Source organism: Micromys minutus (assembly GCF_963924665.1).
Source record: "Micromys minutus genome assembly, chromosome: 27".
Taxonomy (NCBI): Eukaryota; Metazoa; Chordata; class Mammalia; order Rodentia; family Muridae; genus Micromys; species Micromys minutus.
In genome coordinates this window covers 25,820,892-25,848,658 of record NC_137962.1, presented here as the reverse complement: position 1 = coordinate 25,848,658, position 27,767 = coordinate 25,820,892, and the positions used below count along the sequence as shown (strand labels likewise).

At 44.2% G+C, this 27,767-nt stretch overlaps 1 protein-coding gene and 1 pseudogene across 2 annotated transcripts in view; one reads left to right on the top strand and one right to left on the bottom strand.

Moving 5' to 3' along the window:
- The window catches only part of LOC308438356 (glyceraldehyde-3-phosphate dehydrogenase-like), a 224,223-nt pseudogene that overhangs the window by 152,387 nt on the left and 44,069 nt on the right, over positions 1–27,767 (top strand). The gene's annotated exons all lie outside the window — the stretch shown is intronic.
- The window catches only part of ADAMTS20 (ADAM metallopeptidase with thrombospondin type 1 motif 20), a gene marked incomplete at its 5' end in the record, with an annotated part of 109,965 nt that overhangs the window by 43,876 nt on the left and 38,322 nt on the right, over positions 1–27,767 (bottom strand). Inside the window, 16 exons of the mRNA XM_080939764.1 lie at positions 318–437; positions 1,352–1,516; positions 1,940–2,104; positions 2,250–2,460; positions 5,686–5,812; positions 9,576–9,705; positions 9,844–10,010; positions 11,579–11,674; positions 15,061–15,178; positions 16,922–17,058; positions 17,157–17,338; positions 18,762–18,907; positions 20,161–20,265; positions 22,392–22,533; positions 24,281–24,427; positions 26,069–26,174. Of these exons, the coding sequence (XP_080795890.1) occupies positions 318–437; positions 1,352–1,516; positions 1,940–2,104; positions 2,250–2,460; positions 5,686–5,812; positions 9,576–9,705; positions 9,844–10,010; positions 11,579–11,674; positions 15,061–15,178; positions 16,922–17,058; positions 17,157–17,338; positions 18,762–18,907; positions 20,161–20,265; positions 22,392–22,533; positions 24,281–24,427; positions 26,069–26,174 (2,264 nt within the window). The remainder of the gene's footprint in view (positions 1–317; positions 438–1,351; positions 1,517–1,939; positions 2,105–2,249; positions 2,461–5,685; positions 5,813–9,575; positions 9,706–9,843; positions 10,011–11,578; positions 11,675–15,060; positions 15,179–16,921; positions 17,059–17,156; positions 17,339–18,761; positions 18,908–20,160; positions 20,266–22,391; positions 22,534–24,280; positions 24,428–26,068; positions 26,175–27,767) is intronic.

Below are 27,767 nucleotides of genomic sequence, written 5' to 3'. Positions count from 1 at the left end.
CTTATTTCATGAGATCCACAACAGCAGACACTACCAAAGAATGGGAATATATAAGCACAATGAATTCTCATAATGCAGATAGAAAAGAGCCTTAGAATAAAGGCAAGGGGGACAAAACACATTCTGTATTTTAGAAAGTGCTTCAAGGACATGTGTGTGTGTGTGTGTGTGTGTGTGTGTGTGTGTGTGTATAGTATGTATGTGTGTGTGTATATATATATATATATATATATATATATATATATGTAATTTGTGCTCATCAATAGCCCTTCTATTTCATAACCATTTCTTTTGATCCATACAGAGACCTCCTTTACCTGTCTGTCACTTGGCCGGCTGGCTCTCGGGCATTCTCTGTCATCTAGCATGGTGCCAAATATCTCACTGACACACTTCACAGCACGAATCTGAAACCCGTGTCCACAGGTGGCCGTGCACTGAGAGGAAACCAGTTTTCAAGGGTTACACAAATCCCCACCTTCTGAGTGAACTACAGTTTGATACAGTTAAGCGTGTATTTCCCTTAGCTGTTTTTGACCAACCCTTGGTGTCCGATGACACCTGAGATCAGTAAATTGACATGCCTGTTTGTTCAAATTGATTGTGCAGATATCACTCAGACACCACAGTTCACCAAAGGCAACACCACTAATGTGTTTTTAAAGTTGTCAGGTTAAGATGCTAACAGAGTTTCCCGATATGCTAGCTCTAGTCTATTAAGTAAAGTTCCTACTCTAGGGAGAAACACGTATCTAGTTAAAGAGATGACAGGAGCCTTCAGTCAGCCACGGCAGCCTCCATGGGACACTGAACTTCCCCACGTCACCCGGCCTGACCATCCTTCACCCCAGGGCCTCAGGTGAGAACCCTAAACTCAGAAAGAGCAGAGTGAACAGAGACACTGGACGTAGGTATGTGTCTGTTGAAACTTATGGAAGCAGATGTTGTCAGCATCCTGGTGAAAATAAATTCAAAAACAAAGCTGAACAGTCTTTCATGGCAAATGTCTCAGGAAGGTCAGAACTCTACTGATTAGCGTCCACATTTCAGTTATGCATAAAAATATTAATATTAGTATTACTTGCGTAGTGTGTGTGGGGGGGGGGGGACGTATGCCATTGTACTTATGTAGACGTCAGACAGTTTTGTGGAGTCAGATTTCGCCTTCCACCTTTATGAGAGTCCCAGAGATCAAACTCGGCAAGTCCCTCAGGCACGGAAGAGCCTTAGCAGCCCCTAGGATGCATTTCTGAGTGACAACGAGCGGCATTTCACTGTCTCTGGGAAGGAGGGTTAAAGATCACTGTGTTCCGGCCGTTCTCTATACAGATGCGTAGCAGCACATACTCACAGAACCCCACGGTCCTACATGCCAAGAAGCACACGCACGGAGCTCACAGGGACTCAGCGACTCGGGCTTGGTACTGGCATTACAGAAGCCATCCTGCATGGGGTCTTCGCTCCACTGACACCAAACCTGCCTCTGCTTCATCCCTTTTCCGCACGTGACAGGACACTGGGACGGGAACACAGAGGCATTACAAAGTACCACAACTATCCGCTAGACCCCTGTTCCTCTAGAGAGACCTTCACTGGGGAGAACCAGCCACTCCTAAACATCTGCCACCCATCCCATTAAAATACCCGTCTGTTCTAGAAGCAAAGATCCAAAGCTAACCTTTGGAGAAGTGTGTGACCCTCGATGCAATGGTGCTCCTGCTTTTTTTATTTTATTTTTTTAATGAAGGCAGCGGTAGACTAAGTACCAGTAAAAGTGACCGCGGCCTGATGGTTATAAATAGCCCCAGAACGAGACAGGTTTACGGGTGTTCACTGCTTTTCTGAGAAGTACATTGGGAGCTTACAGTCCTGGGCTGTAAGCTTCCCGTAGCATGAGACATTCTGTAGCGGTTTTTCTGAGCCACGTGTTTAATGTTACCTCACTCCACTCACTCGTTGCCCAGCTGGGACAAGGAAATTCGTTACAGTTTCCCAGCTCCACCCGAGGAAGCTCCTGACACTCTCGTTCAGCAAGGCGGTGGCCGAAGCCGTTCACGCAGTAGGACTCCCGAGCCTTCTCACCGCCGCCACAACTCCTAGAGCACTAATAAGATAAAAAAATAAAAATAAAAATAATTTTAAAGGTGACTTTTAGAAATAAAAAAAGAACACCCAGAATTTTAACAATAATATATTTTAGAGAACTGGAAACATTTCATTGGTGAAAGGGGAGTCATTTTGTACTTTACCTGGGACCACTCTGAGTAATGCCATCTTGTTAAGACACAGCTGCCATGACATGGCTCTCGGTTGGGAGGTTTGAGCTGGTCACCACAGTAATGATCTCCTACTGGGACCGTCTGTCCTTTATGAATGGAGTACTTCATGCAGTGAACGTCTAGGGTCCTGTATCCTTGGCCACACTGGGATGAGCAGTCGCTTTTCCCAGTGATGTGCCACCTAGAGAGGAGATGTTAGTACAGTTAGGAACGGTGCTTATGAATGTTAATTTAAATTAAATTTAGAGGCATGGGCTTATGGTTTAATTTTTTAACTTTTTAAGAGTTCAGGGATAATCTGTCAGAAATTATTTGATAAATCACTGAATGAAGGGTAAAAAGTTTATGTATTAGACCTTGTTGTATTATCTGAAGGAGATCTGGCCTCCCCTTGCCAGAGGGCTGGCCAAGAACCTCAGACCAGGGGGCAAGGGATCTTGCCACAGGAGCCAGGACCCTGGCTCAGCATGCTGAAGGTCTTGAACAGAAATGTCTTTTTCTGTTATTATTCAACACAAAGCAAAATGGCTGAATATAAGCTATGGAAATTGCTTCCTTTTAAATAAAACTCAGCTTTTATGTAAAGATTCCCTTCTTCAGCTTTGCAAACTTTAAATAAAAGTATATTGAACTCAATGTTCATGCTGAGTTGCCATGCGAATAGTCACGTTGGGTTATAATCATTCTCATAACAAAGTAGTCTGCTTCGAATCTGGGAGGCCAAGATAGCGGGTTTATAAGTTCAGGGACAGCCTGGGCTACATATCGAGACGGTGGGTTTTTGTTTTGTTTGGTTGGTCGGTTGATTGGTTGGTTGTTTGGTTTGTTGATTGGTTGGTTGTTTGGTTGGTTGATTGGTTTGTTGTTTGGTTGGTTGATTGGGGTTTTTTTTGGAGAAGGGGTTGGGTTTCTTTTTAGCTGTTTTATTTGTTTGTTTGTTGTTTTGCTCTGGCCAGAGTCTGTTGTCACAGTGGTTTAGTAGAGTTCCATATGATCTGGAAGCTACGGGATGAATGAAGGTGCTGTGTATTCTTCATCTATGTAACAGGAGACTGTGTCTGAGTGGGTATTTACTGATCTGGGTTGCTTTATGAGGGAGCTCAGCCCAAAGTGGTAGGATTCAGCTGTGGGGTTCTGTGTAGCACACAAACTGTCTTTCCAGAGCTTGGAAAACAGATTGAGCTGAGTATCAGTAATGACTCAACCCAGAAGTAATGACCTCAGGGTGTGTTTTCAGATGTAATCAGCTTATGGATTGCCTTTCTTTATATATTGATAAAGAATGCACAGAAAGACAAAGTAATTAAATTATGCCCCATGAATTAAACTTTGTTTCATTAAGAGAGAGAGAGAGAGAGAGAGAGAGAGAGAGGGAGAGAGAGAGAGAGAGAGAGAGAGAAATTCTTGTGTAAAAAAAAAATGAGGCTCAAAGAGACTGGGTTCCAATTTTTTAAATGTGCACATGTATGTGTTTGTGTCTGTGTGTGTGTATCTGTGTATTCATGTGTATGTTTGTGTGTGTGTTTATGATAAGGTGATACATGATTGGATAGTGGAGAAGTAGGTGGGGAAAGAGGCTGGAGGAGTGGAAGAGGAAGCAGAAGGCAGAGATTCAGGAGGTGACATAGAAGCCAATGTATATGTTTCTCTTGGCACACCTCTAGCTTGATGAGGTTGTCATGATTATTTCTAAGGGTTTCTATGGTTCTAATTTATCTTTTCTGGATGGGCAGTTTAAATCTTTGTCTGTTGGTTGTGAATTTATTGTATAGAGGGTTTGTGGATTGAGAATCTAACATATAAACCTATTTGATAAGTTAATGGATGTGGAGTCATGTTTGTACCAGGCAGTGGAGGAAAGGAATATGCCGGGGCAGTTGTATCCATCCAGAAGCAACAGGAGTGAACCATGCCTGTGAGAGGCAGTGTAAAACACCAAGTTAGAGATCCCTACAGTGCCAGATGCATTGGAACTGGTAGCCAAAGTTCCAGACTAAAAGAGAGACAGCTGAGAGAGAGTGGTGTGGGTACCATGTGGCAGAGAGAGATCCCAGGCACAAGGCTCCACACTGGAGCAGCTTCTGCAGAGAGAGACCAAGCAGGACTGATAGCAGTTGATAACCATTTTAATATTTTCTGCAACATCTGTGTTTGTGTGTGTGTGTGTCTGTGTGTGTGTGTGTGTGTGTGTGTGTGTGTGTGTAAGAGAGAGAGAGAGAGAGAGAGAGAGAGAGAGAGAGAGAGAGAGAGAGATCTGACCATCTTCCAGATGAAATCTTGGTTGTACTAAAACTATGTAAATGCTGTGCATATTGGCCTTACACTAACAGCTAGTGGCAGCTTTGGATGTGTGCCTTAGAACTGTAAGCTTCCTTGAGAGCATCTAACTTCAATCATGATAGACCTAAGATGCCACAGGATGCACTGACTCTTAGTCAGATGCTCTCCTCCTCTGCAAACCCCAGGCCAAACCTTGGTGTATGAACAGGGGCCATCTGGGAATCTTACTGCAGTTGCTAAAAACACAGCCTTTGAAAGCTGACTAAACAGTTTTTTGTGATGCATATCACAACTTCTAGTTAAATTCCTAGTCTCTACTTAGAAATATTTGAGAAAAGCATTATTTACTAAGTAAAAATGATAACTTTAATGGAATTATCCCAATTGTAGTCTAGCGTACACCTGTATAATAAAGCATGGGGTTGAGACCTCATTCCTCCGAAGGAGTCCACCGTGCTCCATGCAACTTTAGGAGCCATTTCTATGAGGCTTTTCTCCTGTGCCTTCAGTATATCCAAATTCTCACTCCTCATACATGAAGGAGAAGTTTTGGTTATCTCTTAATATTAAATATCGCCTGATGGAGAGTAATTTCTTTTTTGTTTTTGGAATATGAGGTTATTGGGTTTTTATTCACCAGTTATACATACAAACACCTACAAAATTTAGAGTTTAGTGTAGAGGTGTCAACTCTGCTTTCCTTAGGAGTATTAGTACACTAATCTGATTATAATATATCTGGGAACTCGATCTATATTCTCTCATTCCCAAGTATTACATGTTAATGGGGTCTTAATCTCAGGTGGAGTTATACAGTCATACTACATGAACCTACTGTGTCAAATGTTTAAACGGTGATGTTTTTCAGACTATAGTTTATCTGGACTCATTTGACAGAATACATTGCTTCCGTGTTGCACACAGTATGCCTACATACTGGTATTTTGCTAGTCACCTGAGGTGCTGAGCATGGGCATGAAGCAGAGACCTTGAGGGCCATAGAGCACAGGCGGAGACAGGGAGTAACTAGCTACTGGCTCCTCACGAGGCACTGTGCTGATGTCTTCTCTAGCAACTAGCCCATGCTCATTACAACGGGTTGCATCGCAGGGGACTCCTCTTCTACCTGAGTTCACAGTCCGTATTGCACCTTTCAGTCGCAAACAGTGGCATCGGTAAGTGGGCACAACTTTGGTCAGATACAACCACGTGGTCACTCTTTCGAATGCAGGCGATTTTTCTTCTGCGAAGACCTTGACCAGAGTGGAACAGAAAGGAAAAATTAGAGAGAAGTGCATGTAAGTTGATGTTCCTCAGTAACAACAACTAGCACAAAGGACCCAGATGGGAAGGCAGAATTCATCAATACTAACTGTGGGCCGATAGATAATACATTAATCAGTCTTTCCATAAGCTGAATCCTCAATGACCAGGGGGTGGGGTTGGGGGTGGGAGTTGGCTTAGAGAGAAACCCAGAAGGAAAATGGGCAGCTATGGGGTAAAAAGCCTTCACCTCTGCAACAGCGGGGCCAGCGTGGAGGTCATGCTGCTACTAGAACATTGTCCCCATGGATTACTTTCTAATATGTGCTATTACAGTGTTATGACAACTTCCACATCTGGTGACATGACACGAATGTGAACTGACTGGCAGGCGTACAGCCTTATGACAAGGAGCCCTTGTCCTTTCCCCTCAGACTGGCGCTGGCCACAGAGGGTTGACCTTTCAGACAGGAATCAGCAAAAGTAATGCCGAGCAAGACAAAGATTAGTAGTTCCACGGGTGGCAGGGGACAGAATGGAAGGGTGACGCATGGGGTTTGTAGGGGATGTGAAACTCCTCTGTGTGGTGCTGGAATGTAGGAACTCACAGCGCGGTGAAGAAGAACTCTAGTGTAAACGGCAGGACTAACTTGTCAGTTACACACACAGGAGTCAGTGGATTCAAATGCTCATGGGGGAGCAGGGAGGAAGAGGGCGGGGCATCAGGGAGGAAGAGGGCGGGGCAGAGGGGGAAGTCAGGAATATCAGGCTCTTCTGTACTTCCACTGTTTACTAGGGCTACAGCTGCTCTCAATGAACCCCAAAACATGGTCTCAGCTCACCCCACAGAGGCTGGGCAGCTGTTTCTCTTCAGGCCAGCCAGGGCCAGAGCACCCTGAATCTGCATCCTCTTGAGGAGCCAAAGCATTCAGTGACAGGGTCGAATTTCTGTTTGGTGAACGTTTGACTTTGTACTAGCACTTGACTAAACATGAGCACGTGTTTTATCTCAGATCTCTCCTAAGGCCTCTTTAAAATAAATGCAAATGATTTTGCAAAGGCACGTAGGTAAAGGAGCAAAAGAAACTAAAGAGAGGAGATGAAGTGGATAAGAAGCAGGGAGTGTGGAGATGAAAAGGAAAAGTGATATGAACAGAAACAAGGAAGAAGAAGCCCAACCTTGTGAAGGCAGGAGGGGTAGGTATAAAAAACAAAGAATGGGTTAAAACTCAGACTGAGAAGACAGCTAAAATACCCTACTCCAGCCACCAAGGGCAGACTGCGGGCCGCAAGTGCGATTTTGTACTTTCTGTAGTTGTGGTAACGTGTGAAAAAATGATACTGGCAAAATCGACTTTAACGGCTCATATTTAACCCCGAGTGTATTGAATTTGATCATTTCAAAAGGGTTGATAGAAAACTATTAAAACTATTTCGCTTTCGTTCCATTTTAATCTTCAAAACCTAGTGGGCAGCTCACACATTCGAAGAGACTGGTCAGGGACAGCTGGTGGCTGTCATGCTGAGCAGAACAGCTCTAGAAGAGGCGAGAACGTAGCCCAGGAAGGAGGGGGGTCACGCAGGACAGAAATGGGATGACTAAGGAAGATGCTCTCCCACAGAGGTGACACCTCAGCTCCCTGCACTCTCTATGGCCACTGCATCCAGGACAGTCATTGTCCCCACCATGATCAATGGGAGACAGGAAATTTTCTTCTCTTGGGGCATTGTTCCCAAAAGCAAACCATCAGCTGACTTTAGGGTCTTCTCCTAGTCATTCACGTGACCCAGGACAGTTTTGGTTCTTACGTATTAAAAAGCATTACCAAGGACTTCGGGAGAGACACGAAGAACCAAATGAGCAGAAAACAGGTTTGACTAGAGCTACTAACCCAGGAGGTCAGAGACAGGAGATTATTAAAAGGCTTCAGTTTAAGAGGCTTCATCTTCGAATAAAACAAACACCAGGGAGGCAAATAGACTAGTGTGAGAAAATCATCAAAAAAAAAAAAAAAAAAAAAACCCCAAAAAACCTCAAAAAGAACCTAAAAATTCACAGGAAAAGGATGAGAAAGGATAGCACATTAAGGGATCCGTGTAGGCAGCTGAGGAAGCCCCCAAGTAGATGTGTGCTGTTGTCAAAGGCCAATGCCCGAGAATCCTGGAAACTGGCAAAGCCTTCCTCTGGTCCACGTGCAGATGCTGACAGGTAACATGGATGGCTGCTTCCTTCCACCCAGATTTTTACAGCCTGAGACGGCTTCACTACAGAGACCTCCTCCGGAGACTAGTAACCCCTCCTTCTCACGCTGCGTATAGTAAGCATGCTGAGGTTCCGGGGTAGATGGTGCAGCTCTGTCGGGGCTAGCATGGTTCTATCTGATCCCAGTCTTTCCGTACATATGCCTGCATCTGTCTCTTCTTTGTTTCCCTGGACCCCAAGCCACACAGGTCAGAGCAGTCCATCCATTCTCTGACATCATTAGAACTAAGGAGAAGATCCAGAAAGCTTTAAAAATGGAGAATGCCCCATACAAGCCCAGGGAAGTAAAGAGCAAGCCGAAGAAGAAGCCAATGAGCAAGACCTTCATGTGTCTAAAGACATGCTGTCTATCCAGAATTTACATGATTAAAGAATTTGCCAAGCATTTCAGAAATGGTAAGTCCCCTCCCCCAATTCCCTTTCCTTCTCCAAAACATACTGCGGTCTGTTTCCCCTAATGAGGGAGGTAAATGGGAAAGAGGGTGTGCGATATTAAAGCCACACTGAAGAGAATTCTCAGGATGACATTGAAGGGGTGTCTAAGGGGACAACTATGTAATGAGTCTAAAACAATACACATTTATGAGCCAAGAGGGATAGATATCTACAAAGATAGAGGAAAAACAGATTTAAGAATAATGTAAAGAAATTCTAGGACAAGAATGCAGAGCTGTTCTAAAGTCTTGTGTTACAGTCAGAGCACAGACAAACAGTAACAAGCCACAGAACTAGCTACACATAGCACAGGACCCGGTCACAGTATTTGATGGCCAAGGAATCCACAGTTCCCATTTTCCTGCCCAACGCCTCTCAGCAGCTATTCTTGAGGTATCCACTGTATTCTAGAATCTTTCTTTCTCTACCTTCTCCAGGGAATTTCTCACGCTGCATTTGCGTGACGAAATCTATTCATGTGAGGGCTATATCCGAGTATAAAATTTGGCTCTTCGAAATAACCTGAATCAAAAGGGCCCCTCAGTAAATATTGCGGGGACAGAAACCTAGCATGATACATAAACCACCCACAATTACAGACCACATTGTGGCTCCGTTATTTCCACAATTCCTTCTGCTATCCATCTTCCTCCTTGGCCCTTTTCCTCTCTGATCCTTCCAGTCTTTCACATCACAGTACAAGTGTTATTTTCTCACGCCCAAGGAAGAGAAAAACTAATGCTTGACATTGAAACAGTAAAAGACAGATGGGGTTCTAAGAGAAGATGCATGGAGGGGAATGACTGGGGGGCTGAGACTAACCTGGAAACCAAGAGGGAATGGAGAGAGGGAAACAGAGCAAGGTGCTGAGAGCAGTAGGGTTGCTGGGATAGTTAGCTGCAAGAAAGAGGAAGATGGAGAAGGGGGACAGACGGGGTGCTTTGCATTCCTGTGTGCTCCCTGTATGGAAGGTCTCATTAGCCAGCCAAACTTAGGAAAAATCCAGACAACACCAGCATGCATCAACTCGGGTCTCTTATTTAAGGCCAGGGTACCTTGGCACATTTTGGTACAGTCTTGCCACGGCCCATATGGATCCCAGGAGAACAGATTACTCCTCTCCTCAATGGGGATGTTGAAGGTATAGTGCACGTCAGGGTTGTATAAATTACCCACACACAACACCTCAATAAAATACAGAGGAACATACAATTAATTTATAAAAGATACACTCGTAAGGCATTGTTTCTATAACTTGTAACGTCAAGCATTTAACTAGCCCACTGATAAGACTGCGTCTCACCGATGACCAAGAGCCGTTACCTGCAGAACAAGCTCTGCCTCCAGCCGGTCCGTGCTATTAATTCTTTCGATGGAGTTGTTTGAGCCACTGTACTCGAAAACGGCGCCCTGGATGTTGATCTCTTTCTTTGCCATACTTACAACAAAGTTTCCATTCAGAAGAAAGTTCCCTTGAGTGTCAGATAATGCTGTAAGACAATATAATTTGGCTCATGAGACAGGGAACGAACAGAATGGGAGTAACTGCCTTCACTTTTAATTCCAGACTCTTCTCGGAATCTAAGGAAAGCAAACCTAAAGGGATGCTAAGGAAATAAACTACTCCGCTGTGCTGAGCTGCTCCCTAATCTGCAAGCAAGAAAACTTGCAGCCAAGCATATTAAGACAGATGCACCCTACCCTGCTCTATCCCAGAACTTCTTTGGAGGCATGAAACAGGAAGGACACACAGGAAGAAACTGGACGGACCAGAGTGCTCCCATACAGAGCAACTAATCAGTCACCAATGCAGAAAGCAAAGAACAGCCTGTCTGTGTTCCATTTATGCTTAATTCGGAACAAATGTGCAAAGCCTTAACGTTTTAAAGCCAAATTTTAAAATTAAGTTAGATGTCACACATGGATGTAATGCACTCTGGTTACCCTCCCCCACCCCTTACCACCACCACCACCCCCCATCCTCTCCCACTCCTCTCTACTAATCCTATCTCCTGTCTGATTCATGACTCTTGGTTTGGTTTTGTGGCCCATTTAGTGTAACCAGGGCCATCTGTGTGACCACTGGATAGGGGTCCGAAGAGCATAAAACACTAACAGCGTACCCCATCACCACAGAAATGTTCACAGTTGTTCACAAAGAAGCTGTTGGTCACCACTGATATGAGCGACTTATTCTCAAAATAATGTCTTCCTTTCATAGACCCTTTTAATCAACCTTTAACCGAGTCCTATTACAGAATCAATATAAACCCCGGGGGATTTTGGTTTTCAACTTGATCATATCTAGAACGGCCTCAAAGGCAAGCTTCCTGAGAGGGACCATCTGGATTAGGTGAGGCGCTAGCCACGCCCAAGCAGGGTTATCCTGATTAGGCTCTACTGAGGTTAGGATTCCCTAACACGGAGCAACACTATCCCTGGGCTTAGGTGCAGTTTGCATAGAAGAGAACACTTGATGCTGACAGTTGTAGCAACTTTAGGGATCCCGCTGGAGAAGACGTAAAGTTGCCCTTTGTTCCATGGAACAGAAACTCCTCTGTGTACAGGGATGGACTCTGTCTAACTCTCACAGGCCTATTTAAGAGACTTTGGGTGACACGAGATATGTGCATACCAAGGTAATATGTTTAAATAGGAGAAACTGATAGCAACTAAGTATGCTTGGACAAAAAACAGGACATTTGCACGTATTCAGTGCTCTGGGCGTTTTTTTTGCACTCACAGTGATAGAAGTGACTCAGCAGGAGACTGAGCATTCTCCTGTGAGCAGCTCACACACACCTAACACTTGCACAAGGAGGTCTCAACTTTCACACCAGAGAAACCCTGCACCTGCCAAAGGGCAGGCACCCTGCTGGTTACCTAAGATACTATAATGAAAAAAGAAAACTAAACTTTTCCTGTTATTTCTTTTTTCTGAAAGGATATATTGTGAGGAGCTTAAATGTATTTTGTGTAGATAGAGCTACCTCAGTCACAGACGTCCAAGTAACTGCACACAAGCCACACCTATATCACAGCTACTACGGATGCTTACCAAGATAGTTGTCATCTTCCGGTCTTCCAGAATAGCTGTGCTGAAGAATTTCAATGTTTGTAGCCCCCGCAGGGATCTTAACAACGACATTGTAACCTGCAAAATCGTTTCGCAAGCGTAAAATGTCACAAAACTACAAACGTACTTCTTCGCCCGCTTTATCCCCAGTCCGCAGGGTGAATTCCCCCAAAGTATCACTATTACACAAAGCTCAAGTAGCTGCAGGGACAGCATGGTGTGGTCACACTTGGCATTTCCTTCTAGCCTTTAATGCGTGGTAAAGTGGGTTTCCTGTCTGAAACTCACCGTAACACACCATGCAAAACTGAGATGGGGGTAACTGCCCCAAACACGCAGACTTTAAGATTAGGTTGCTTCTTACCATTTCGTTTGTATTGTTGTGTATGTTTGTGTCTGTAGAGGGGGAGGGAAGGGACGGAGGGGAGCGGGGTGGGCGGGGGGGGGCCGGGGTAGGGCGGGGGGAGGGAAGGGACAGAGGGGAGTGGGGTGGGCGGGGTGTGGGGGGCCGGGGGGAGGGCGGGGGGGAAGGGAAGGGGTAGAGGGGAGCGGGTGCGCGGGGTGTGGGGGGTCAGGGGTAGGCCGGGAGGGGAAGGGGACGGGGGCGGGGTGGCAGGGGGGGTGTGTGTGGGGATGCCTGCAGTGACCAGAAGGGGATTGCAGTTATCTGAAGCTGAAGTCAAGGCACTTGTGAAGCACCCGTGGGTGCTGAGCACTGAACTGGCTGTTCTGCAAGTGCTGCTTCTGAGCTTTCCACTCCAACCCGGAGATTCTTAAAGCTCAACGTTCCTTTTTTTTTTTTTTTTTTCCTACTCCTGTGACTCTGAATGTATAATAGAATGTTTACCTCGGGCCAACACACTTACAATCCCGGATTGTAACGCATTCGCAAACCTAGGGAAGTCAGGGCCACTGACATGACGGGTTGGTAGAGGCTAAACAGCTGCAAATTTTACTATCGAGGAAAATCATAAAATTTAAAAATGTTTTTCCTTAAGCTTTTAGTTTGTACCTCAAACAAGAATCTCCACATTTACATCCAAGTTTTACATTACTTTTAAAACTCTATCAGCATCTGTTCCAAGAAAATTTAAAAATAGGTTATTGGGGGGCTGGAGGGATGGCCCAGTGGTTAGAGCACCGACTGCTCTTCCCAGAGGTCCTGAGTTCAAATCCCAGCAACCACATGGTGGCTCACAACCATCTGTAATGGGATCCGATGCTCTTGTGTCTGGAGACAGCTACAGTGTACTCATATATAATAAATAAAGAAATCTTTTTTTGTAAGTCTCTTGAAAAGAATAGGTTATTGGAGTGGAATGGGAATAATGTTTCTAGTTCATCGGACAGAATTCAGCAATATGAGCACTGCTTGAAGAGGAAATGCCATCTAAAATAAGCATTAAACGAGAGACAGGAACCTTTCCTGACACTGAGAACACTCATGTAGGCAGCTGAATCCCCGGGTAAAGCACAGAACTCCACAGATACACTACAGATATATCTGGAGATATTACCACAGCCTACTTCTCGTCCTTTCTTAAGATAGATGTCCTCCATTTGGTGCATGGATAAGAGCCGCAGTTTTTCTCATGCCTTAAATTTGGAAATACTGTACCATGGTGACGGTCGCTTAAAGAGGACGCTGCCAGGCGACCCGTAGGCCTCAGTTTGACTTCTCTCTTTACAGTGCCAGAACTCAGGAGTAAAGATAAGCCCTTGACCACTCACTGTGTACTGCGTGCAGGACATAGTCTCCAAGGCTAGGTTTTAACCCCGACTTCTTCCACCCGACTCCTCGATGTACTTGAAGGGTGCTGGGATGAAGGCAGCCACCAGGGGGCAGATGCGCTAAATGTATCCACACTCTTCAAATGATTTGCAGCTGGCTTCCCATTTGTAGGGCGCCTATTAATTGCCACGTAATTTACACAAAGGTTAAGTGCTCGGCTCTAATTTGATATGCGTGGCTTTGCAATGGGAAACATATTTTAGTAACTGAAGTCTACAAGTGTATCGGTGGTTATGGAAGGGGATCAAGTATGTACCTCACATGAAGTAATAAGTAACTAAGAGAAAGGGGGGAGGCTGCTAACATCCATTTCCAGCGCATTAAAATATGAATCGTTCTATGCTTCTCACACAGATAAAGATTTTTTAAAATTCCAGTCTTGTGTTATAGCCTTTAACCAAATAGTTTCTATTAGCATTGTGAACTCAATCATAGGAACATAATTTAATGTTGAAAAGAACTCCGAGAAATAAGTGTTTAATGTACAAGGAAAGCCTTAAGGATCTGCTTGGATCATTAAAAGAAAGAACATTTTCCCGGAAAATTTAAGAATGGAAAATGTCTGGGGTTGTCTTAAAGCAATTTAAAATCAAATTGAAACCATGGTCAAGTATCTATAGGAACTGCAATGCACATGCTATCGGCAAATCAAAGGGTTGCAATTATGAGCCAACAATAAAATTAACAGTTTAACCCTTTACCTTCAACCAACATTTTCACTAGAGCATTAAAAACAAATACAGCACACAGACCAGCTATTTTCTCAAAAAAATAGATGATAGACAGACAGGCAGATAGATGACAGATAGATGACAGAATTATAGATAGATAGATGATAGATAAATGATAGATGATAGATAGATAAATGATAGATAGATGATAGATACATAGATGATGGATAGATAGATGGATAGATAGATGATAGATAAATGATGGATTGATAGATAAATAGATAGATAGATGATGGATAAATGATGGATAGATAGATAGATAGATAGATAGATAGATAGATAGATAGATAGATGATAATAGATGGCTTCAAATGTTGAAATGATTAAAAGCAAGTTTCCCAGGAAAAGTCATAAATACATAGATCCTAACTTGCAGGAATACCATTAAAAGGTCTCCAAATTTAAGTAACATTTACACACTATGTTCAAATGCCACCGAATTTACTGTTTGATTTTCACTAAAGCATTTGATTTTTGTTGTTGTTGTTGCTGTTAACATTTAGACCCACGGTTGGGGATGCTCGCAGTTAGTACAGAGCTTGCTAAACATGCTAGAAGCCCTGAGCTGGGCTCCAGCACAGCATGAGGTGACCGTGGGTGGTGGGAGCTTGTAGTCTCAACACTTGAGAAGTCAAGGTTGGATGATCAGAAGTGGCAGGCCAGTCTGGGACACCTGGACCTCTTTCCAGAAAAAAAAAAAAAAGACAACAAAACCACCGAATCAGGTTTTTCTTAGGCAAGTGAATTCATAAACTCAAACCACATTCCAGGATTGAGGCTTTAGTTTCTTTACCTTTGGACACTTTTTATTGACAAGCACTGTGACCTGGGGAAACAGTGCACAGGCTATAGCAAAGCATCACTGCTGTACGCCATCTCTCGGTACAGCACCCACCCCGATGGGTGGAAGGGAACACAGGAGGCAAGCCCAGTCAGCTTACCATAATGTGCACTGTTGAAGACACCCGCCAGGGTCCTGCACGAAGAGTTATTTCCACCACACACTCCACATTTGTCTCTCTTGGCCTTGGAGTTTAACACATGATCACAGCCGGCTTGCTTCAAAACACAATTATCATATCATCAAGGTGACTAATTAATTATGTGTACAGTCCTTTAAAGAATACCGGGTTCTCTTCAAAGGATTATCTCAATTAGCAGAACTCTGGCACAACAGGAGACTCTCTGAGTGTCTGCCGAGCCAGGTAGGCAGAAACATGGGAGCAACTGTGTTCGAAGGCTCTAAAAATCAATGTGCTTCAAAGGGTTTACAGAATTTCCTGAATCGATGTCCTCAAGTAATGATTTGAGTCCTACACTGGGACAATGATTTCTGTGTTCCACCGTCACTTGAAAATCATAGTTCAGGGCTGGAGAGATGGCTCACAACCATTTGTAACTCTAGTTCAAGGGGATCTGATACCCTCTTCTGGTACTGCATGTGTGTAGTCTACATGCAAGCAGGTATGCACATGAAATAACGTTTTTAAGAAGAAAACCAGTCTTTGAAGAAAGATAATTCAAACAGGCACATTAGCAACGCATTGGAATACTCGAAAAAGATGTTGGTTGTATTGCTTTAAAAAAAATGATGGCTTTAGAAACTCTTAGAAAAATGGGAAAGCCCACTTCAAATAAATGTCTGAACAGATTTCCCCCAGACTAACCTTCAGCCTAAGTGTCTATTAAAGGGTTTTTCCCGGCATTTCAGACAAAAGTACAGCTCTTTCCCCACAGGTGTTCTCTGCACATGACATGGCCTTAGCAGTAGACCTACACCTCTAAACTGAATGATCTGAAGAGAAAAGTTCATCTGCCACATGGCTTGTTTTTCCCATCACTTATTTATTCATTTAGTGGACGGTGGGGCAGGGTGTGTGGTGGGGGAAGGTGTGGGTGGGGGAGGGCGTGGGGTAGGGTGGGGTAGGGTGTGGGGTGGGGCAAGGTGTGTGGTGGGGCAGGGTGTGTGGTGGGGGAGGGTGTGGGGCAGGGTGTGTGGTGGGGGAGGGTATGTGGTGGGGGAGGGTGTGTGGTGGGGCAAGGTGTGGGGTGGGGCAGAGTGTAGGGTGGGGCAGGGTGTGGGTGGGGCAGGGTGTGGGGTGGGGCAGGGTGTGGGGTGGAGCAGGGTGTGTGGTGGGGCAGGGTGTGGGTGGGGGAGGGTGTGGGGTGGAGCAGGGTGTGTGGTGGGGCAGGGTGTGGGTGGGGGAGGGTGTGGGGTGGAGCAGGGTATGTACACCAGAGCACAACCTGTGGGAGTTGGCTCTCTCCTATCACGTGGGCTCCAGGGAGAGACCTGAAGTCCTTAGACTGAAGTCCTTAGCCTTCCCATCACCCTGCTGTATGGGTTTGTTTTAAGTACGCCAGGTGGATATTTCCACAACGAAGGTGCATCTTATGAAAATCAAACGCACGCGGGTGTTAAGACCGCTCGGTCCTATTCCGTGTCTTATCACTCGGCTATGTTCCTTGTTTAAATACGGCCCACAGCTTTGGGGCCACCGGCCACTCTCTTCCTCCCACGGCTGAGATCTTCTTTTTGCTGTGAACGGTCCCTGACATCTACTCAATTGCTGCCCCGTTGACCATAAGGAGAAGTGAGAGTCACATCTTAGCCCCGCCCCCCACTGCCCCAGTTCTGGAGCCCAGGGGCGTGCCACTGTAACACAAAGAGTTGCTTCCTAACAAAGTTAACCACGGTCCTAGAGACAGCATGATACCAAAACTACTTCAATGGCATGTTCACAAGAACAAATTCTGAAGAGGCAGCGACAACACAGCCGTCGAAGTATAAGGTTTACTTACCCGACAGAGGCCCTGGACACAGATGTCGTTAGTTTCTGTCCCACAGGGTGTCCCGTCAGCGACTCTGTCCTTCAGCTGGTAGAAGCTGGTGGTCCCAGCGACCCGGCAATAGAGTTTGCAGCGATCTTTTACGGCAACTGCAAGAGGGAGGGGTCACGTTTCGGATGCAGAACAGCGAAGCTCTGCGTTCCGCTAAGGCAGAATGTTTTCGTATCAGAGCAATGGCGTTACTCACTCCCGCTGTACTTCGGAAGCCACCTCACATTGGCTGGGAGGCCGTTGATGTCGAAATGTTTACCATCAAAGTCGGAGCATTGCTTTTCTCGGAAGTCTCGCTTGCCTTTTGGACATGAATCAGTATTACATGACCGAAATTTCATCCTGCGGCCCACACAGTACCTTCCTCCGTTTCGTGGCCTAGTCAAATTCATTACATTTTAAAGCGCATCAGTAAGACATTACAGTGGTCATCTACTCTTATAACTGCCCTACTCTCTTCCAGGACCAGAAAGGCCGCTGGCGTTCTTCAGACACTTATATTTTAAAGTAAGAAGCGCTTGCTGACAGGAGCCTGGTGTGGCTGTTCCCTGAGAGGCTCTACTGGCACCTGACCAGATGCAGATACTCACAGCCAACCATCAGACTGAGCCTGGGGACCCCAATGGAGAAGTTAGGGGAAGGACTGAAGGAGCTTAAGGGGATATGCAACCCCACAGGAAGAACAATATCAACTAACTGGACCACCCAGAGCTCCCAGGGACTAAACCACCAACCAAAGAGAACACAGGGAGGGATCCACAGCTCCAGATACAAATGTACCAGAGGATGGTCTTATCTGACATCAGTGGGAGGGGAGGCCCTTGGTCCTGGGGAGGTCTGATGGCCCAAGGAAAGAGAATGCTAGAGCAGTGAGGTGGGAGTGGGTGAGTGGGGGGAGGAGCGCCCTCATAGACATAGAGGGGAGAGAGGGGGGATGGGATAGGGGAGTTGTGGAGGGGAAACCAGGAGAAGCGATGATATCATTAGAAATGTACATGAATAAAATGATTAATGGTGGAACTAAAGAATGATGTCCAGAGAGATGCAGAGTAACAAAAGAAACACGCCCGGTGTTGTCATGCTTGGGTGAGGCACATATGTGGTTGTCATTGCTCCAATTTTATTCCTGAAAACAAACCCCAGGTGTTTTGAGGGTAAGGGAGAATATTTAATTCACCCGGCCCAACATTCCAATGAATGTTTATTCGGCGTATATATTGCTTTCCTTTGCATTCAAAATGCTCACTGACATGGCTGTTCTGCGTGCCCCCTGGCTCATGGCATACTCTCTATAGAAATGGGGATATTTAAGGTCTTTCTGGGGTCTCTGCATGCTCTGGAACAGGACGGAGAGAAACGCTTTGGCACTTACTTGGAGAAGACTGTGAGGTACCCAGAGGAGGAGCAGAGAAGGAAAGGGAGGGATGTCAGGTTCCAGACGGTGTAAAGCTAGTAACTGAATACATACTCGGGCAAGAGAGCCCAACGCAGGGGGGAGACCTGGGCTGCTCCACTCGAAACTCAGTAAAATAAAGACGCTGTCACAGACTTGCCACTCACATCCACTTCTTAAGCCCACACTGACGCAGGAAACAGGGTATACAGAAAGTAAGCTGTCTCCGTTCGAGCTGAGAGATCTAATCTAGATTTTGAGTCTGACTCTACAAAAGAGAGTGTTCCAGGCGGATCCTGAGTCTCTGAAACCCGCAGACTGACCTCCAGCTCTAGAAGTGAGCAAAACCCACTTTTGCTTGCAGGGGGCTTGAGATAAGCTTAATGTACAGTGAATGAGAAAACATACTCGGGCCGGTCACAGAGCCTGGCGGTGCTCTTGATTCCCCCGCCACAGGTTCTCGAGCAGGAGCTGTAGGGTCCCCACGGTCCCCATTCGCCATCCACAGGACGGGTCTCCATGTCTCTGGTCACGCACAGCCCGTGGTGGCAATGCTAGGAACACAATAAGCAAACAGAAATGGCCTGTGTATCTGTCGTCAAAACGTCACCGTCACTACAGCAGCAGCACTCGAAGGGGCGGGAGGAGAACACAGTATTTAAAGCCAGGGACAACTCAGAAGTGAGGCTGCGGGTGACACCGGGTTGGGATAAATAGTCCCTGTGTCCTGGGTACCAAAGGTTGGTGGAGTGCAAAGAGAATGCAGTCGTTTCTCTTGCTTTTGAAAGTCGGGTTCTCATTGGAGAGGTAAAGGAGAGTATTTGAGATTAAAACAAAAAGTGTTCATCCTATTCATACTAACTCCAAAGCAGTGTTTTTCATAATGCAGTGGTCATCTCAACTGGTGTGCATGTGTGTGTGTGTGTGTGAGTGTGTGCATGTGATATATCTGTGTGTATATAAAATCATGCATACATACATGCACACACATACACACATATGCACACACATACACACATGCACATATGCACACACACATGCACACATGCATACACACACACACGCACATACACATGCGCACACATACCCCAAACATACAAATAAATATAACTAAGGAGTTGAAAGATCTCTACAATGAAATCTGCCAGGATTCTGAGGAAGTAAACCCAAGTCAGCACTGGGCAATAGAAAGACCTTCTGTCCCACTGGATTGGCAGAGTTAATATCATGAAAATGGCTGTGTTACCAAAACTAGTCCTTTTTAGTGTCATCCCCGTCAAAATTCATATGTAGTGTTATATATATTCTGAGAGAGAATAAACTTGAAAGTGTCACAGTGCCTTACTTCAAATTACACTACAATGTGTTTCACTTGTGGATGAAATGTATTTTGATCTATTTAAAACCACTAAAGATCGAAAAAAACATTTTACACATTCAATTGCATTCAATTAAAGATTACATAAGAAAATACAAACAGTAAAAACATCTACATAATGGGGTGGGGGGGCTGCTGACATACTAACATTCTAAGGTCCATATTTATCTTAGCCCTACAAATACAGTATGTATGTCCATATAATTATTTATATCACTATATATAACACAGACCCCATTTACCAGTTTTAATGACAAAGCTAAAATTAGCCATTTGATTCGGCTAACATCCTCCTCTTCCCACCAAACCCAGCGACACAATCGCCCCAACCGGCTGAGCAACAGATCTCAGCAAATAATGCGACACGTGGGGAGCCGGCGCGCATTCCAGAAGCTCTGGATTCCAGACTCACCCTTTGAGAAAACCTACCATCCCAGGACCACAGCTTGTTCCGTCTGCCAGCGGCATGTGCTGGGTGCGACAGCCCTTGTGGATGCCCTCTGCGCTCGTGCACCAGAGCCGCCGACATTGTTTCTGCAGAGCAACAACGGGCAGACAGGCCAGAGAAGACGTCAACGCATGGACCCACAAGGTCTCTGCGTCACAAAGCCACGGGATCTGTTCCCTGGCTCGTGGCTGAAGCTAGACATGGTCAACGAACGCCAAGTTCTCACCCAGCTGTTACTTTGAAAACGATCTGAAATTTCCCTAGTCTGTTAAACGCTGAGGGGAAAGAGTCAAATATTTAGTCATTGTGAATGTGCTCCCTTTCTTTGCAGGACATTTTCCTGAAGACATTTGCTGTAGTTGTTCTCGTGGAACTTTACTCACGGGTTCCCTGCCTGGCACAATGGTACCGTGTTAAGAGTGCCGTGCATGGGAATTCTGTGAGAAATATCGATGTTTCAGGGTCCGTGAAATGCGGTGCATATTTACAATTTCAGAACAAATGAAAGAAAAACTCCGGAATCGTAGGAAGCGCACCCAAGATGATCCCTCTATTTCTGAAGTTAAACGCACAGTTTTCCTGGTGCTCTAAATCAGCCCAGAAGAAACAGCCATTACAGTGAAATGCTTAGGTGACGATCTCACAGTGGACATTTAAGTTTAATTAAGATCTGCGGCGATACATTCGAGGTCTTAAGTGTATTAGTCGCTGTTTGGGATGAGCTTTAGCGTTCCACACTCTTGCTGTTGAGTGACCTACACTGATCCCGTCCCTAAGCATCGACTGACCGGTAGCTTCTATCCACGTAAGGGGTTCTCAATCTCCCTCGTGCTGCGACCCTCTAACATAGTTCCTCATGTTACAGTGATGCCTCCAACCATAAAGTGATTTTCGTTGCTACCTCATAACTGTAATTTTGCTACTGTCCTGAGTTGTCATGTAAGTATCTGATACGCAGACTATCTACGGTCGAAACCCACAGGTTAAGACATGCTACTCTGGGTACTAACCCTGAACTGTTCCTTGGTGGGGTGTAAGAGTACTAACCGGAATCTGAAGTTACTGAAATCAGAAGTTTCCAGATTTTAATTTGTTTATGCTTCGTGAATACACACACACACACACACACACACACAATTACAAGCTAGTTACTCTGGTGTTTTGGTCCAAGCACAAGCACAAACTCACTTGTGTTTTACTGACACCATACACATGCAGAAGCAGAAACAAAGCAACTCCCCCCATGTCTTTCAGAGTGACCTGTGGCATGAGGTCACGTGGGAAGTTTTCAACTGTGCTTTCACACCGGCATTCACAAAGTTTCTGATTAAGAGCATTTCAGATTTAGGATTTTCAGACTGGAGGGGCCTTTCAACGTGTATACATTTATTTAAGTGAATTAAGTCGATATTCCTGGGCCCTAACTTCACAGCCGAATCAAAGAGACTTGCAGTGGTAGATCTGACACAGGGGTTATCGTATCTGATGAGGTTTTGCTATGGAAAGGAAGAGTGGGTGACCTAGGAAAATTTCCCCAAAGTAAATTGTGAAGAATACTTTGATTAACACAGAACATCTCATTCCTTTGTGTTTACATCTGTGGAACATACATGTAAGGCTGGAAAGATGGCTCAGGGATTCCAAGTGATCACTTTTCTTTTAGTTGAACTGAGTTCGGTTCCCAGGACCCACACCAGGCCGTCCGTAACCTATAACTCCAGCTCCCCGGCATCCAGCATCCTCTTCTGGTCTCTGTGGGAACTACACTCACATACACAATGACCCCGCAGACATGCACACAAACACACAATTAAAAATAAAATACATCTTTAAAAAGGCATTCGATCTATTATGTTTGTGAGGCCCTTAAAATGACAATGCCAAACACAAACAAGCAAACTCCAACATTTTAACCTCCTCCACCCCAAATAAATATTTCAATATTTTAAATTTTTGCATCATATAGCTAATGCTGTGGCTGTATCTTCCAAATAAGAATATTTTAGAGAATTCTGTGAGCGTGACCAATATTCATTTGGAAATACCTAGTATAGTAGAAAACACATCATTCGTTTTGGTTTTTCATTGTTTTAGGCCCTTTCTAGGAAACGCTACCTAATCCCTCTTCCATTTCAGAATAAATGTGCATTTGAAATACATCCTTGCTGACTTTCGGGTAGTTTTTCAAACAAACAGGTAGAGTTTCTCCTACCAAGTAGGGGCACACTTGTGATCCAGGACCAAACATGAGCTCACATTGCTTGTTTCCATCATACACTGAGCCCGGGAGCTGTGGAGACAGGCCATATGTCCTTCCATTGGGTTTGTCGAGAAGGCATTCTCCATGGCCAGTGCTGGGCCAAAGACAGAAAACGGGAGAACGTGAATACATCTGCACACACAGCAGCATCTCCACCTTCTCATTATTTAAAACAATAGCAACAACAAAACAATTTCTAGCCCCATCAGCAAAGCAAAGATTTCTGTACACGGTGATGATATCAGTTTTGCCAAGGAGTTTTCACGGTGTCTGTTTGCACTGGATGCCCTCTCTGGACTAGAAGTTAAAATGGCGTGGTTGTGAGCTGTGCTTGTTTGCATTGGAACCCAACCCATCCCTGGAAGCTACAGAGGCATGAGGGGTGGGCTAGGAAGGGAGCTCAGCAGCACAGCATCTACACAACACGTGTAGAAACCTGGAGTTTATTCCCGGCACTGCACGCAAGAGCCAGTTGATGACAAGTTACCCCGGTATAATTAACACCACACTTTCAGTACCCTTTAGCCTTAAATGTCTCATCCAAACTGTTGACGTTTAAAAATAAATACTAATTGTTATATTATTTATTTTATTACATATATGCATATTACAATGATAAAAGTATATATCGTATAATAAATAAATAATAAGAATTAAAAATAATTCTTGTTCTTGTTCTAAACAGCAACAATGAAAAGGGCACTTCAAAAGCTTGAATACTTCTTTACTTTAAGTGGTTTCTTGAGGAGAAAGCAGAGCAGAGGTAAGCTTCCTGGCTCCAGGGGCTTGCTTTCATTTAAGTCCCTTCATGTGCCAGGAAATATGCTTTTAAACAAATTCTTTAATGTGCCTAAGCCATGTATCATCTTCCATATACTGAGAAGGGTGATCTCTATCTCATAGCTTGCTATTAGGATGCAGACATATGCTGCACAATGGTGCTTTGGCCGATGACAGGTCAGATGGTAGCTCATTTATGAGAGTCTATTCTAAATCATCATTCTATTCCTTCTGGTCCTTTCTGTCTAGAGAGGTAACTGCAAAATACTAATGATGTTAAGTCTAGATTATAAACCACAGAGGAAATTAAGAAGAATCAGATAGTCACAACTATTTTATGGAAAGAGCTTGATAAATCTTAGCGACCATGGTGGGGACACAATTTTGATGGAAGAAATTCTAAAGCGAAGAAAATTAGCGGAAAGTGAAGACAGGGGCCTGGGAAAGCAAGCCTTCCCAGTCACAAAGCTACCAAGAGCCTCAAGAAAGCAAGTCAGGTAGAGACACCATATCCGTGGCAGCAGAAGCCATTTCCTTTTGACCTCAGCTCTTCTCAGTCTTCAAGGGGCACCTTATACCTCTGCCACTCCACAGCCTCTCGAAACACTGCTTAGTAACATCCAAAAAATTAAAACATGCACGAGTGTGTTCTGATTGTCCTTAAGTCAGTCCATAGTTTTCAGAACAAGAAAATGTCCAAATTTTTTAAAATGTCAATATACCTGAACTACATTATAAAGTTTTCAAGTGAAATTTTATATATATTAGGGTCAGAGGACACTACATACATATTAGGGTCAGAGGACAATTTGACAGGATTCTGTCCTATCTTTCCACTATGTGGGTTCCAGAAACTAAACTAACGTCATCAGGAAAATGACTTTACCCACTGGGCCATCTTGTTGACCCATATCTTTTCAGCTTTAGGCATTTATTCATATACAAATAATGAAAAGCTAACCCTCTACTGAGCCACTCTAAAGGAACATGCAGCTGTGAAGTCTGATGATTTTTTAGAAAGCGGTCACTTAGCAACTGAAGTAACAGAAACCCAGACTCACTCGAGAAACTCTGTTATGTGCTTCTGACTGCATGGGGACCAGGTCCAAGGGCTTGTGTGGTAATTTAGAGTCGGGGCCATTACATGATACTGATTTTTAATCCCAGCTTCTTTGCATTTAAAACTGTCATCGTGAGGGACATTAAACCTGAAATCGAAAGCAAGCAGGTAAGACTACCAAACTGAACACAACATTAACTAATAACAATCCCCCCGTACAATAATATATATATATATATATAGACAAATCAAGTTTACATTGGGTTTTATACTCTGGGTCTTTATATAAGATGAAATTCTGTGTTTAGGGTCCTGGTTTCTAATAAGCACAGATCATGTCTGTGATCAGTCTCACATCTTTCTTCCTTGTTTTTAAACATCTAAACAAAAAAAAAAAAAAAAAAAAAAAAAAAAAAAAACTTGAAATTTGCCTCATCTCCTCAGCATATGAACATAATAGTCACAAAAAAGAACATGTCTGCATGTTTCAACCCGAACATCTAGGAGATGGGCTGTGTGTGTTAGGTAAGGTGCCACCACACTAAATTCTAGACCATTGCCTGGTTCTGCAGTATGCAAAGATGTTAATCCAAGCTCAGTATCATTCTACATACCAACTACATACCAACAACATACATATCAGAAGAAGCCCTGCGCTTCTGGTCCATCATAAGTAACAATCAACATACCAGAATAATAGAAACATGCCCAAGGTCACCCAGATATTGACAATGAGAACAGCGATTAAAGAACTATCAGGGCAGAAAGAGACTGTGTGCTAGGTTTCACAGACTCGGATATGGATGGATATCACCCCCACTATTCACCCACATTCTTCCTCAGGGAGAAGGCCTATCTGGTGAACACAACACCCTCTGCACAGTGTATATAGGTCAGAAGCTTTGGGGACATGCAAAAGTGTTTTTGAGGTACCACTATAATATTTCAACAATCTGAAGGTCTTTCTTATTCTGCCTCATTCCTCTGCCCCCCTGTATATAAAACTTCTGGTGACCATGAGTTGAAATGGAACGGAGGTAGCACCTCCTAAGTAAGTTATCCCATTTCAAATTACTGTCCACAGACATTCTAATGTCATGACCAGGAAGGAAGTGTGGTCAAACAAAGAACCATCTCTGAACTCCATTCCTTACTAACCGCAAACAAGGTTACACAAATGTAGTGACCTATACCCTGTGGTTACCATTCAGAATTATTTCTCAGAAGATGAGTTCATAGGACTTTCAAACTGTTCACCGGTGCTCTGAGCCCATCATGGGAAATCACAGCCTCCATTCTTAGAGCACAGAAACCCGACAGGAATAAGAGGACTCCAAAGAGTTGTGGATGATCTCTAAAAAGAATCTTTTGATGGATAAGAAACCCTGTAGACCATGTCCTGTGCTACTGCTCTGAGCAAAGAGAGCAAGATGTGTGCTGGTCTTTTAAGTATTGTTGGAGAACCAGGAGCCCTTGCAGACCCCCCCCCAAAAAAAAAAACAATGTCAGTGGACAGTACCTGGCTGTCTGTAGGCTAACAAGGAATAAAGGCCAAAGATCCTTGTTATGGAATCCAGTACAGTAAGTGAAACAGAAGAATATTCAATTTCCACTCCTTTACATGCCTGGTCTGTGCAGCCTGTCTGACCTAACACAGATCACCAAAGACCAAAGTAGCCTTTCAAGGATGAAGGAGGGAAATCGCCTTCAGTGTTTGATCTAGGAATACGGGTGCCCGTGGCAGCCTGACTGCAGAAGGCACAGTCCTCGGGTGAGGGAAGGTACTCACACGTGCCCCAGCTCATGGGCGATGGTGAAGGCAGCGCTCAGCCCATTTTCTTCACTAATAGAGCAGCTTCTTGAAGGATCGCACAGGGTGCCTAACTCCGCTAAGCCTAAAAAGAAAAAAAAATTACACACACACACACTTCATCAAAATGGGAAGCTGCACCAAAATCGCCACGCAAAACTAAATTCACTGGCTGTGGAATTACGACTTGAAAATAAATGCACCCTTGTCTACTCGTGGTGAACACATATTTAAAGCAAAAAGCTAAAGGAACAGATCCAGTGGCTTGCACTGAAATATTTTTTTGCAAACTTTTGGATTCTCTCATGCGAGAAAGTAATAATAACAAATAATAATAGAATGAGCAAATACCCTTCTGCAAACACGGGGGAAGGGAAAACAGAGCTAACTAGTGCGGATGATACAAAAGACAAAGAGCTCCAGTCGGTAGACCAATAAAGAGAAAAAGAAGATGCTGCCATGGCTTTCTTTGAACTTTAAAGTTTGGGGGTATACAGATATTTAAATATCACATATTTATACAAATAAAGTGTAAGTCCTTGGCTTGGCGTTTGCTGTCCCACGTATGTCAGCTAAGACAAGACGTGGCTGTGGAAGAGGAGCGATTGTGAGCACTCAGTAATCCCCAACTACCTGGCTAGCAGGAGGGGGCTTTATACAACAGAATCTTCTCTCCCCCTCCTGCTAGCCACACAAACAAGCATGCTGTGGACAGATGAAAGCATCGAGACCTAGCTGGATATCAACAATAACAACTCCAGATTATGGAGTCCTGCAAGCTGGACCAGTAAGGAAGGGTAACAATAATAATGATGATGATTCCTTACGACATTCCTCACTCCATCAGTATCACTGGGGGTTTAGAGTTTGGGGGTCTCGACGTAAATCATTACTACTGTTTCTGCTAATTCCACCCTTTAACAGTTCCTAGTGAATGGATCCGTTCCCTTGAGGATTCTTTCCACGTGAGCAGACGTGTGACTGAGCCGTCACTTTCTCACGGCATATTGACGAATTAGTGTTGAACAAATGTAGTCACTGGGATGCCTACCTCTAGGCATCCTTTTATTCATAAAAGTGAAAACTCTGAACATCATCCTTACATGGAGGTAGATTTTCCAGAAAGTCCTAAAGTTTTATTGTGCATTTAAAGAAACAAATGTTAAATTCACAATTCTACGGCTAGGAAGATATCAAGAACAAACTCGATAGCCAGCCAAGGAAAAATTTCCCTCTCCTCTTTGTGAATATCTTCCCAAGAGGCCTTGCTTGGGCCACATCTTCTCCAGAAGATTTTTCCTTAGAATGAAGATAGATAGAGAATTGTTAAGCTTTTAACATCTATGATCCCATATGTATGTTTGTAATCAACTCCCACTTTATAATTCATTTCTCCTTGGTCCAAACAGGACAATGGTGAAGACACTTTCCATAGCTGTCCTTCTGTCCCAGACTCCATTGGCAGTATCAAGCTGCCAAGAGCTTAGACCCATCAGATTCATCTTTAGAGCTGAGCTGAGATTTGGGTTACAACTGTGACTCCATTCTGAATCAACAGTTCATCTTTAAAAGTACACACTGTAAAATTGTATTGATATAACAGACTTGTGAAAAATATATGTCCCATCTAATCAGAAAATGGGCTATGTGATTGTTCTACAAGGCCACAAATGTGTAT